Raw genomic sequence first — 14,585 nt, forward strand, 5'->3', positions numbered from 1 at the left:
AAAGCCCACCCATTTAGAGGGAAGATATGATTGGTCAATTGTACTGTCATTTGACATTACTCTCTCGTTGAGTTACTATAGCTGGCCCTCTGTGAATTTACAGCAGGACCACCAATCAGCTCCTATCTTCACAGTGACTCGCAGAGACGAGCTTCTTTCATTTAACCCTTCACATTCAACAGAAACTGAACAGGCAGATTCGAAGGATTTATTTATTTGGAAATGTTATTTTAAATACAATTAAATCAAGTTATTTTGGTAAAACTAATGAAAAATATAACAAAAACATTTTTTTTAATGTTTTCAAATATTATTTTTTAGAATATCTTAGGCCCAAGAGGGCCCTGACGGCTCGCCACTGGTAAGTGATTACTTAATAATAACGGATCATTGTTTTGTTATGAATGATTAGGCATACTGTTCTACAGTGGGTGCCCCCCCCACCCCACACTGCTGTCACTGTCTCTCACACAGCGGCTGCTCTCCTGGTTCGACCTGTTTGGTCTGACTTCAGCTTCTTTACCCCTCATTCTCTTCCATTCCCTTTTCCATTCATATTTCAGCTAAATAGTGTGTGCTTAAATTAGTTACATACCTTGCTTAGCAAAATTGCTTATTTTCTTGACCGAAGGGTACGGTACATGGTTTCATCAAGGACATTATTTTCTTGTTTACTACATAATTAATCTCCTCTGTGGATACTGCCTTATGGCTGTTTCTTACAATCCTTAAAATGACAGCAAGCCATTCTGGGCTGACAGCCAGTGCATATATGTCAGTGTTTAATGTGGAGTTCCTGCCAGGCAAACAGCTGTTGGCTGCTCGATCAGCATGACCACAGGGAAGGCAGGCGCTGGATTTGGATCTGACCCCTTGGCCTCATTTCCCTTGGAGATTTACAGGCCTACTGTCATGTTTTAGCACTATTATACATTGAGGCATCATACTAATTGGGAAGGGAATTTATTTTTGGCGTGGCAAACAGCATGTTCAGTATGTGTGAGCAGATCAGGTAGGTTTCATTGGAAGATTTGACTGGAGATAATGTCACACAAAGACAGGTGATGCGATGAGCAGATGGTGCAGGCCCTGGCACAGATACACCCTCGTAACTATTAAGTTACTCATTCAGGGGTCCAGCTCAGTACACACATTTTCCTTTTTCTAGGGAGAGCATGGACCAGCACTGCAGAGAGATTGAAGTAAAAACAGGAACCAAATTGAGGATGAAGAAAACTGAATTGTCCATGTCACTAAAACTCCTAGATTTCTCTTCAATAATCAATCAGCTAGTCTTCATTATCTTCAAATCTCTACTTTCAGGATCAGTGGTGGCAACCTGCTCTTTTAAATTCTTTCACAAGTTTATCAAAGCCTTGCCATCAGCATCTGATAGTGTGTGTGTTCTTGTGTGTTTCAAATGTGCTGAATAGCTGGTTTAGTCTGAAACAAGAAATGAAGAGCTTGGGCAAATACAAATTGCAAGTGTAAGACTTGTAACGTGACTTTACTGCTTACCTCGAAATCTTCTGAGAATCCGTGTTGGTTATTGGAGTAGCGTTCAGAGATGTGTTTGATGAACTGCTTGACTGGAATGGCCTCCATGTCATCTGAAGAGAAGAGGCAGGGTTAAACCAGCTACACAAGAGCAGCCACTTCCTCTGCAGTCACAATGCCCCCCCCCCCCCCCCAACGATGAGACTGGACAACTTTTGAATGGAATAGTGAATTACAGAAACAGAGCAGCACGCCTTTAGCAAATAAAGGTATAGTATTGTGTAACTAAGGCAGTGGCAGACTATTGTTTTATTTTCCAGGGATGCAAACACACGTATGGTGAAAAGAGAGAACTATTCGAAGCAGAACAAAAACAGCCTGTGCTATAATGCTTCAATGAACTGGCTATTCTTTATAATATACTCAGATCAATAGGAGACAGAGATGTTAAGTTATAAATTAAGGGTTTTTATTATTATTTACATCAGGGGTGGGGAACCTTTTTCCTCTCAAGGGACATTTCAATTTTTTCAACATCCTCCGAGGGCCCGTACAAATTATTGACCTCTGCTTAAAAATACTAAAATCACAGCCCATTCATTTGGCCTTTCTTTCATGCTGTACAAAGAAAAAGCAACCTCTCAATCCAGATATCTCACCATGACTCGCGCATGCATGCACGTGCACGGTGTGGCATGACCACCACAACAGAAAGATAGACACGCAAGATGTGTGCAAATGTATTTAGTTTCCTATCCATGTGGACATCATTTAAGTGGGGGGGTGGACCTTACATCCTCTAGGGGGGTCCGGGAAGATTTTTTTTTAAATGCTGAAGTTAAAAGCATCAATCTGGTGCACTTTGAGAGCAACATGAAGAGATCTATGGATACATCTCTCAACATCCATATGAAACAGAACTCTAAGCAGATTTCTTTTTCTTTATGGATATTTTACAAATCACTCTATTATTATTATTATTATTATTATTATTATTATTATTATTATTATTATTATTATTATGTTATTAATAACAACTTTTCTGTTACTGTTATATAGTATTTTATACCTGTTTACTTTATTCTCTTGTTTTTTTATAACTATAATGATCATATCAAGGTGTGCCTTTACCTCACTGAGCTGAGGTTATCAGAGCCTCTCAGTCTGTCAGGAGAGAGCTCTCTTCCACCTGGTTGTAGAAAAAGCTCTTTATATTCGTTAGCATAGCTAGCTAACCAGATGCTAATAACAACAAATCGCCACTGGGCTTACAACTAAAGACACAGCCACGCAAAAACTGCGGCATGTGTACGGCTCCTTATGGGTACTGCAATATTTGTACATGTAGATGTTCAAATGTCAAAGTTTATAGTTATAATTTTACAATGCAGTAGTGTTGGAGCTATACATAGAATTATTTCATTTAGTAATTAAACATTTATTTTCTAGCTGTTTTTGTTTATATTCAATTATTATTATTTATTGTTATTATTTTAGCTAATTCAAGTATTTCTTTATGCTTTTATTTTGAAGGTGGCGACAGGTGTTGGGGGGGATTGGTGCACCAGATTGAGCATATGTTTTTTTTACTAGAGATAAACATAGGAAAGCCACAGGGGAAACCTTCGTGCTTTATGTTTTGCATTATTGGAATACTACAAAATAAACAGACGAAAGGATAATCCCGCCTGGACGTTGAACCTTTTCCTGCATGACATTCGCTTACAAGTGCCCCAGTGGCAGTTAATAATCCCGCTTTTATTTTGAGATAGGTTTTCAGTTTTATTTCTTTATTCAAATGCTACAAGTCATTTTTGGACATCTACAATTTCATTTCAACCGTGAAATCTCCATCTGCTAAATTACCAACAAAGGTTGAAGAAGTACTCAGATCTTGTACTTGAGTAAAAGTGGAAGTACTCAGGTCTTGTACTTGAGTAAAAGTAGAAGTACCAGAGTGTAGGAATACTCTGTTACAGTAAAAGTCCTGAATTCAAAATGTTACTTAGTAAAAGTAGAAAAGTATTAGCATCAAAATATAGTGAAAGTAGCGACAGTAAAAGTAGTGATTGTGCAGATTGGTCCATTTCAGAATAATATATATGATATGTTTTATAATGATTGATAATGAAAGTGTTATCAAAGCTGGTAAAGGTGCAGCTAGTTTGAATGACTTTGTATACTGCAGGGTAGCTTGTGAATTTACTCCAGGTGGAACTAAAGTCTGATTTAACACTTGATTAGATTTCACATCATTACTTAGTTACTTTCCACCTCTGGTTACCAAGGTCAAGATGGAAGTCCTTATAACATCTTCTGGGAGTGATGTATGCCTGCAACACATGTTGTTTTAGAACAACTAAACCACAAAGAGATACAAAGTTGTCCTTGTGTTAGGTCAAGGCAACGTTTCCATTTATTTGTATTCACTGTTATGTTTATTACCCTAGATACTCAAAATAGATGGCTAGATGTTAATAAAGACTAGTGATATGAGCATAGCATGTTCTCTCATGGAACTAAGTGGTGCGTGAGTCCAATCACTACAAGAAAGCTTGCATAAGTCATTTTCTGATGTTGTGTAGGTTGTGGGAGCTTTAAGCAGGACAGCTCAGGACTGTGTGCATGTTTCAGCTGCTGCAGACAAACTGTAGCCAAGTGGTCGTTCTTCAGTGGCTGACAGCATGCATACTGTAGCTGAAGTGGACCCAGAGGATTGGGGCCCGCTCAGTGAAAAGGATGAAAAAACAGCTAAAACTCTCTCAGAGCTCCCTCAGTTTAGTCTTCATCAAATATTAATAAGAGCACACACTCGCTCGCTCTCACTCTGTCTTGCAAGATATTCATTTAGGTATGCAAATATGTCAAAATGATTTGTGTGTCAGTTAACACAGCAGGCAGGGTGTTAGGCAGAGGGTCTGAAAAGGCCAATTAGCTACAAGGAGAATGGATCCAATCTCTTTTTATTGCTTTGACATATTTTTCAGACAGTGGAGTACAGTCACTTATAGCGTGTGTGTGTGTGTGTGTGTGTGTGTGTGTGTGTGTGTGTGTGTGTGTGTGTGTGTGTGTGTGTGTGTGTGTGTGTGTGTGTGTGTGTGTGTGTTAAATGGAAGGTGCTCTGGTAAGTGGCTGCTGCCTGCAGGTTTATATTCAGCATAAGGTCTTAAAGCGGATCATGGGATGAGTGAGGCTCTAGGCCTGAGCTTATTGAGACAATTAACACAGCTAACATATGGTCAGACATCACCCTCTCTGCTGCACACACTCTGATGCCCACACACAGTCCCTGATATCCAGTCTCAAATGTCCGTCGAGCTACACTTCCAGTGTTCATCACAATATCATATGATATCACACCACAGTGGATAACTATGGGCTCAGAACAGTCTCATAATACACACATGCACACAGAAGGATTCACACTTGTATTTCATGATCCACAAAAGGATTCACACTTGTATTTCCGGATCCACACTTGTGTTTTTCAATGCACACACAAATGTGTTCCGTTTCATATACATGTAAATAAAATCCAAATACAGAAAAAGGTTTTACATATGTATTTTTGATCCTCACATATTTGTTTTCCGTTTAAATCCCCTGAACCTAAAAACACAAACCGCTTTCTGTGCATGGATCGCTCTGCATTCGTGTGTGGGTTTTTTGAGACTCCCCTGACGGTCACCCGATTCGTACTTGTAATTTTTTCTATCTATAGCCAATCAGATGTCTCCTCAATTCTAAGCCAATCACATGAGCGCGCCCCCACGAGGGTAGATTTCTTGCGTTCATGTCACTTCATATACGCATTTTGCGCTGTCCGGAGCAGGGTTTCCGCGGACAGAATTTAATTTTACCGGACAAATTTGAAACTTACCGGTCATGTTTCAATAATAATAATAATAAGAATTGTGTAGCAGCGTTTCCGTTAGGGAATTACCGGACTATGACCGGATAATAACACGGGAGTAAGGATCATCTCTTTTCCTCTCTCCCTCCCTCTCTCCTGACAGCCCGTCAGTTTCTCATGCAGCTCGCTAAAACTTCACTCGCGTTTATGTCCATATCGATCAGATCCACCTCTCCTGATCGGCCTTTATAGAGAGCACCGATCAAACTATTAAGAGTGAATATCGGCCGATAATGACCGGCGGGGCTCCCCCCGTTGACAGTTCACTGTCTAGCACTGGCTTCGTAGTGCACTGATCGATTAGGCTAAACTAACCTGTAGCTGCTCCCTCCACACTCACAACAACTTCATACAGACATAAATAAAGCAGCTGATCGCCATACAGGAAACACACATTTAAAACAGTTTTGCCTGCCGTTTTTGTGTACACAAGCATTCATTAATGGTTCGGAAAGTGGCACTGTACCTTAATAATATAAAGGCTTGTATTTGCGTGCATTTCCTGATCGGAAAGTGGCAATGTACTGAGAGTGGAGGTGTCCTGAGATTAGCGCCTGCAGGCAGGCTCCATGGACCTGTCAGCTCCGGACAGCGCAAAATGCGTACATGAAGCGCTACGTCATGAACGCAAGAAATCTACCCTTGTGGGGGCGCGCTCATGTGATTGGCTTAGAATTGAGGAGACATCTGATTGGCTATAGATAGAAAAAATTAAAAGTACGAATCGGGTCACCGTCAGGGGAGTCTCAAAAAACCCACACACGAATGCAGAGCGATCCATGCACAGAAAGCGGTTTGTGTTTGCAGGTGCAGCGGTTTTAAACGGAAAACAAATATGTGAGGATCAAAAATACATATGTAAAACTTTTTTCTGTATTTGGATTTTATTTACATGTATATGAAACGGAACACATTTGTGTGTGCATTGACAAACACAAGTGTGGATCCGGAAATACAAGTGTGAATCCTTCTGTGTGCATGAAATACAAGTGTGAATCCTTCTGTGTGCATGTGTGTATTATGAGACTGTTCTGAGCCCATAGATAACGGGCTCAGATCCTGCTGAGGGAAAAAATAAAACCAATGGCAGACCCTCTCTGTCTGGTCTGGACTCTGCCGTGCTGGGCACACTGGCCCTGGTGTGAATGGAGGCCTTTGAACTGAGCCAAGGCCCATTGTACTGTGGAGAGGCCCCACACGCTTTAATTGATTTTACAGGTTTGGATCCAAATCCTGGACCTGGGGGCTCCAGCTGGAGCAGCTTTCAGGCTCTGCCCAGGTTTTATGTCTGTTCTTTGTAATTATTCATCACCCCCCCTGCCTCCCTCTTTCTCTTTCTTTCTTAATTAGCCTTACATTTAAAATAAAACTAAATTCATACATAATTATCACTTACTCTCAACATTCGATGTTGTTGTTAAACCAAGGTAAACTTTGTTCATCCAAACCAGCCAATAATCTCGAGGAAAATATTTGAGAGGCAGCTTTTAAAGGTGAAAGCTCATTGGTCAACAATCATCTACACTGAAATAACTGAAAAGTTGACTTTCAATGAAATGTATTATGTCAACAAATGTCACATAACTGTATTAGGTTAGTTAAAAGGAGTAATATTAAGTTGAACCTAATATTTTTTATTTAAATGTAATTGTATTGCTTTTTACAGTTATGCGAAATCTGTTCACATCATTCAATTAAAGTAAACATTTCTTTATTGACGACAATGTTTATTATCAGCCATATTAGCAGCTCTGAGCCACAACACCTGCAACATTGACGGTGACGACAGAGTATCTGAGAGCAGTTACAGTAGTCTGGCTGTAAATATTTTACAACTGCCGATTCTCCAATACGAGATATCAGAGGGAAACCGAGTGAACCTGTTTGATCCTTAAATGAGGTCCAGTCATTGGGTAATGCTTGAGAGCACAATGTCCTGTACTCCCAAAATATGTTCCATATAGTTACACATCAACAAACAAATAAACAACACTTCTGAAATCTCTTACGAGTTTTGCTTAGGAATGATAAATGTGCTGTGTCAGGTTGTTACCTGGAATGGGGATGACGGGGTTCGTCTCGTTGGGGACCACCCTGGGGGAGTCGCTGTCTTCCACATAGAAGTGGGCCGTCTGGAAACAGCGCCTGACAGGAAGAGAAAGGTTACATTTGAACAAATTCTTAATTTCCATGAGTAAAGTTTTACAAACCCCAAACTAATTCATAATCTCACTAATTCTGTTAAAAAACAGAAACAGGGTTTTGATACGATGAAAGTACTGCAAAGCATTAAACTCCACTGGATGAGTCGGTTAGCAGTCTGGACATGTGTGTCACTAATGAGAAAATAGAAGTCTTTATGTTTAAATGTATTATTATTTATATGTATATACACTGGCAGTGTAAAAGAAAAGGCTGCTGATGTGAAAACATCAAAAGTGTCCTGTTTATATAAAACAGCAGTTATTTATTTACCAAAAACACAGAAACATTACTGATGCTCTTTAAATTAACCTGTGCCTTCTTGAGACATGCTCTTGAACTAATCTGGATTTCTTTACACCTATAGAGCAATGTGTATACACTCCATTCCTATTACAAGGGGTTGACATGTAGGAATGCCAATGTTTTCGACTCAACAACTAAATGAAACTCAACTCACTGACAGTCCATGCTACCACCTGTCCTTTACGGTGTCCTTATCTACTGACAAACTGCAGTGACAACAGTTCCTCAACAACCACTCTCTCTGTGTGCGTGTGTGTGTGTGTGTGTGTGTGTGTGTGTGTGTGTGTGTGTGTGTGTGTGTGTGTGTGTGTGTGTGTGTGTGTGTGTGTGTGTGTGTGTGTGTGTGTGTGTGTGTCCAGAACCTCCCTACCTGTATTTGATACAGAGCAGAGAGCAGAAAGTGTTCATCCCGCTGAACAGAGAGGGGATGGAGGCTGCTGCATGCTGGAGCTGACATGAAATGGGGCGAAGCCTGCGAGCTAGTTCAGGCAGTCAACTCGAGCACTTATGCTGCATTCATACATAACGCCCCTTGCCACTCTACAACCAACCAAACAGAGTGTCCTTAATATGCCGCTCTATTTAACCTGCCAGATCTCTCTCCATGCATTGCTTGCTGCTGCTATTGCTGCAGCTACTTCCACGTCGCTGCTGCTTGCCTGCCCCACCACCAGTCCAGCTTCCACCCCAGCTTCCACCTGTAGGCTCGGGGGTTAGTTATCTAATCATCACTCATGGTGCTATGTATATCTATGGAGTGATGAGGCCCAAGCCTAGTCGCCAAACTCAACTATATGCTGCTTCTAATAAACATGTAAAGAAACACGTGAGTTGTCTGACTGAACTGAGAGCGAGTGAACAGAACCAAGGGACAGAGAGAGAGAAGACAGAGGGGGGGAGGGGGGGGGGGAGCACAGCTCTCCTAACTAGGCATGACGGGGGTTGTTCCCTCTCACACACACACACACACACACACACACACACACACACACACACAGAGCGGGGTTGCGGTCGAATAGTCCATTTAGCTTAGGAACCTTCCTAACGGAGTGAAATGACCCGGAAGTACTTCAGTGGCAGCCATGATAAGTGCCGTTCCAATTCTCTAAATGATAGGAAAGGAGGTTTCAAACTTCCTTTATAACCTCCTTTAGCTTAGGAACCACTGGACCTTCCTTTACGAAAGAAAAGGAGAAAATGCTGCCCCACAATGCCTTGCGGCCGCAGCATTTGCTGTCACACAACAGTCGGGCGTTCACGGAAACAACCGATTACGACCGAGAAATGATATCATGAAAGTTACGGTGCTTATTAAGCATTTTAAAACGTATGTGGTAAGTTGCCAAAAGTGCTTTGTTTTGAACGTTCATCAGTATTATACGGTGGCCGGCAGGTGCAAACGCGGAACAACGGCCAAAAACGCATACATAAGCAGGAAACAGCTGCAAATAATGAAATGAAAAACAAACAAATCCTGAAAACAAATACAACAAAAAAACGCTGCATTTACAGAAATGATGCAAACTAAATACAACACACAAACCCCGAAAACAAACGCAACAGAAAAACGCTGCAAATCAAAAACATATACAAACCCCAAAACACATACAAACCCCCAAACACACAGTGCTCCAGGCCTCTAGGGGGCGCGCTACGTGCAACAGATTGATGTCTGAGCAGACATAGAGAGAACCAAAGAGAGTGATGGAAATTGAAGCCGGAACAAAGTTGATCGAAGTGGAGAAAGTCGATATATAAGAAGGTACGTTTTGTTTTGTTTTGATACAAAGAGCGTCATATTTACGCAGCTAGCGTTAGCGTCCCTACAGTAACTACTACACCAGCTGAGGAGAGGAGAGCTTCACGTGCAGAGAAGATAAAGTGAGGGAAGAACATTGTTAAAAGAGATGACAAATGGAGTGCAGGTAAATAACACGGGCCGTAGTGAGTACCGCGGAAACATTTGAAGAGAGAGAGAGAGACATTCTTAGCAGTTTGTTTATATGTATGTATTTGTGTATAGATGTTGCAACTATACAGAGCTTTAGCAATACTATAAGTAACTATGGTCGGTGGAGAAGTGATCAAATGTGAAGAGGGACAAAGTAATGACAGGATAGTAGTTTGCATTAGACATGCTCAAGAGCAAATATAGAGAAGACATTCAAGGAGAGAGAGACACAGATTCAACGGTAAACATGATGTATCTTTCTATTTATTTAGCTAACCACTATTTAGACTATGTGTTTTTGATTGACTTGATTAAATGGATTTACTACATCAATGTATGTCTTTTCAGGCTGCCATGTTTTGTCCTTTCTGTGGCCAACATCTGGGGACAGTTCAAGTGTTCTGTGGCTCCTGTGGCAAAAATGTACAGTTTTTGGCAGAAGTTGAACAGAACAGTAAGTTCACTTTTTTTTTGTGTATCTGTTTCAAATGCAAGAAATAAGGATTCAACACACTACTCTGTTTAGAATACTAATTGGCAGATGCATACACTAGTTATCAGCATGAAGGACACATTTCTTCATTGTCTGTTTATGTGAAATATGTAGAAGCCATCATTACATTGTAGACCAATGCATTAAAAACACAAAACAGCTTATATTATACATGAATAATTATGTATTAGTTCTATCTTTATAGAGAACATTATACATTTAGAATCAGATTTTGAGACAGTGAGCGGCTGGGAAAGTCACACCGCCATGGGGCACAAACAGTTGCTATGACATGATGTTTTCTTCGCATTCTCAGGCATTCCATAAGGAGGGTCAGGAACTCACGCTTGGGACCACCAGTGTCCATCCATCCTCAGTTTGTCCCTCATCATCAGTGAACTTAACTGACGTCGAATGAGAGGAGTCGAATGAGGCACCTTTGAAGCCGCGGATTGCTCCATCCCATACATTGGCTCTATTAATATTGAACCTGCTCCAAGATGTATTTGTTATTTTTGCAGAGAGTTCTGCAACAATGTCTGCCGCAGTCAGGTATTCTGTGTTGGGAAAGACAAAGTGATATATTGTAATATTAAATGAAACTAGTAATAAGATTTACAGTATAGAATAGAAAAATCAAGTGGTAATAGTAACAATTCATACCTTTCCTCTGCAGTTTGCTCCATTTTGTCTTCTGGCTCAGACTGGCTATCAATAATGATAGGTGCATACACATTTGTGTAGTTGCTGCAGTGAGAAGACAGTTGAATATTACTTTCAAATACATCATATATGCATGACAGTCATATTTACAAAAGGATGTCGATCCTCTTCCTGTTTTTTTTTCAATACATTGGGTTCTAAACTGACAACACCAGCACTTTAGTCATACTCCTGCACAATCCTTGTAAACATTTGAAATGGATGCAAGAAACAATATCTGAAGTTTGAAAAATATTTGTGGATGTTTTTTGTATCGTCTTCACTAAGATGTAAGATGTTGTGGGTGTCATTTGGAAATGTATAAAAGTGTAATTGTTCTGCTCCTAGCCATATTACCCACTGTGATTGGAGGCTATTCAAACAAACAATTGTGAAAATAAAGATACACCCCAAACAACTGTGTCACGATGCAACTGTCAACCTCGTTTACCTAATAGAAGTGGTTCTGACCCGGGGCAGATTGGACCTCTTCCTGGAATGGGGTTGGTGCTCCATCCTATCTTTACCCAGGAAATAAGTGCAGTTGATCTAATGACAGTGTCATTAGCACACAAAGGTATTTATTGATTTCATGTTCACAAATTCAAACCTACATGGTATAATTACATTTTGAATTAGTCTTACCCGATCAGACGCTGGTTGTGGGTGCCTGAGAGGTCTGATAAAGGTAAACAAAACATATATTCAAACTAGTGTACTGTTAAAACATTCTGCTTCTTGTGGCACAACATAATATGTTGACAATGTTTTATTTTACCCTGGCAAACTGTTGTTGATTCTTCGAGTGCTCACTTTTTGAACATTTGGAATGTCCCACACCTGCATACACACAAATGACTGACTGAAATAAAATAAATTCACTTTAATTAAGAATAAATGGCACGATAAATCCAAACTGACCAAGGTACATTATATTGTTGACCGTCCTTTAACTCTTTACATTGGGGCACAATAAACCAACTCCTCTCTGCACCTATACTATATCTATATGATTTCAAGAGTTACATTTAGGTGCACAATGCTGTCTCTTGACTTGCAAGCTCTTTTACCAAACAAGCTAACACTAGCTGGGTAAATATGACGCTCTTTGTATAAAAACAAAACTTACCTTCTTATATATCGACTTTCTCCACTTCGATCAACTTTGTTTCCTCCGGCTTCAATTTCCATCACTCTCGTTCGTTCTCTCTATGTCTGGTCAGACATCAATCTGTTCCACGTAACGCGCCCCCTAGAGGCCTGGAGCATTGTGTGTTTTTAGGTTTGTATGTGTTTTTAGGTTTGTATGTGTTTTGGGGTTTGTATGTGGTTTTGACTTTGCATATCGTTTTTGTATTTGCAGCGTTTTTCTGTTGCGTTTGTTTTCGGGGTTTGTGTGTTGTATTTAGTTTGCATCATTTCTGTAAATGCAGCGTTTTTTTTGTTGTATTTGTTTTCAGGATTTGTTTGTTTTTCATTTCATTATTTGAAGCTGTTTCCTGCTTATGTATGAGTTTTTGGCCATTGTTCCGAATTCTCTTATCCACTATCCCTAAGCACCAAGCCTGTTTTTCATGTTTCAGGCTCGAAAATGACATGCCCAAAACAAATGACTACAACTTAACTTCTAAAAAGGTTATATGAATAATTTCTTTTATCAAAGCAAGGTTACATCTGTGAGTTGGATGTAGAAGTGTCAGAATCAATATAGATTTTTCTCAGTCAGAGTAAATTCAGATGGAACATAGTAAAAAAAGGTAAATTCTTACCTCCGCCTAAAAAAAAAACATTACTTATATTGAAAACCACCCTTGAATGATGGGATGGTAGACTAAAAGCTTTAGGAATCCAAAGTACAACATATAATAAGTACCCTGTATCGAGATTGATGCAAAATAAGTGACATTTGACCTTTTTAGCCATGTTTAGCAAAAAAAAAAAACACCTCTGGGTTGATTTGGGTGTAAATGGGCGTTTTTACCGTTTCTCTGGAACCCATTGGTCGATTTTGGTGATTGTAATCTGTTCCTCACCGTTAGAGCCAATAAAATCGAAGGGGGGTTTTCACATAGACACCAATGTTAACACAAAAAGGTGGGGGCTTTGCGCATGACATCTGGAAATGGAAAAGCAGTTTTATTGCTTATGGATTATCAGAAATCATTTCAAAGAGGACACAGACACATTGGATTAACCTATGGATTAACTGCAGCATCGTTTTTTATCGTTTTAATGCCATTGAAGACCAGTTTTGACCAGACAAAGACCAAGGTAAGCCATGTTAGTGTTTGTAGCTACCTAGCGCCACATGTTTTGATGTACGTTTTCGTTTATAGAGTCGCAAGTCTTTATCATGGAGTGTTGAGGTGGGCACCCATCGATTCTGTGTCTCCTTACGATCATAATCGATATGTTGGATGTGCATCTAGGATAAGTAATAAGGGAGTTATGAGTGAGTTTCGGTGCAGTGATAGGTTTGCATTTTTTCGCTCGTGGCTAATTCAGAGGCTGAGTGTTAGCATTGTGGTTTTTTTTTGAAAAAAAAAATAAAAAAGATCAGTTAGCTGAGTTTCTTCCTGTTACATGGATTTAAACATTCATAGTTTATTAAATATTAACATTCCTTAGACGTTGTTTCCTGCAAATGACGCGTTTATCCGCCCGGTACCGGGGGGGGCGGTGCGTAAGAGGTTAACCCCGTGAAGGTTTCTCAATTCTCTAATAACCCCTCCTCGACTGTAAGGGAGAGAGAGCACGCTCGTGAACTGTCATTTCCTTTTTGGAGGGCATGCATAACACGGCAAACACCAGAGCCTCGCTGCGGGGAAACTTTGACGCTGTTGTTAAAAAAAATATTCGGTTAACGCGACCACTGCTGTCCCAGCAACATCAATACCAAGCGAGAGAGTTTTTTCCACAGCAGGCAGATAAATACCGTACCGTGGACTTGTTATCGCGATATTATTGTACCGTCAGTTTTTGGTATCGTTACATCTCTAGCATTTACTGTTAACCTCTTAAGGACGACGGTCCCCCCATTGGACCCCTCCCACCGTTTTTTTTTCAAGACAATGTCTTAGGGCTTCTTAACATTTATGAAACTATTAATATGTAGGACCAGATTAACGGGAAGAATCTCAGCTAACTGAAGATATGAACAATTTTTACCAAAACAAAACACAAGGGTAATACCAAGCCTCTGAATTAGCACTAAGCGAAAAAATGCTAACCCACTTTAGCACACAACTCAAGATAAAGATACCCTTATTACTTATCGTAGCTGCACATACAATATATCCGATTAAAGCTGAAACTCCACAGATTATATGGTTATAGTATCATCACTGAGCGATCCGAACTTGCGACAGGGGAAGCAAACACAGACATCACAACACATACCTTTACGGAGCTTTTACGGGAGATCGTCTCACCGTAGCTGTCACTCTGATCAAAAGACGTGTTCAATGGCATTAAAACGAAAAGAAAAACTGTTGATCCATAGGTTATTAATGTATCTGTGC

The 14,585-nt window shown here is 40.1% G+C and overlaps 1 protein-coding gene across 1 annotated transcript in view; it reads right to left on the bottom strand.

Moving 5' to 3' along the window:
- Nucleotides 1-14,585, bottom strand: part of LOC117493894 (receptor-type tyrosine-protein phosphatase gamma-like) — a 537,521-nt gene that overhangs the window by 27,437 nt on the left and 495,499 nt on the right. The window contains 2 exon segments of the mRNA XM_034144481.1: nucleotides 1,519-1,610; nucleotides 7,464-7,555. Coding sequence (XP_034000372.1) covers nucleotides 1,519-1,610; nucleotides 7,464-7,555 — 184 coding nt within the window.

Source organism: Trematomus bernacchii, unplaced genomic scaffold, assembly GCF_902827165.1.
Source record: "Trematomus bernacchii unplaced genomic scaffold, fTreBer1.1, whole genome shotgun sequence".
Taxonomy (NCBI): Eukaryota; Metazoa; Chordata; class Actinopteri; order Perciformes; family Nototheniidae; genus Trematomus; species Trematomus bernacchii.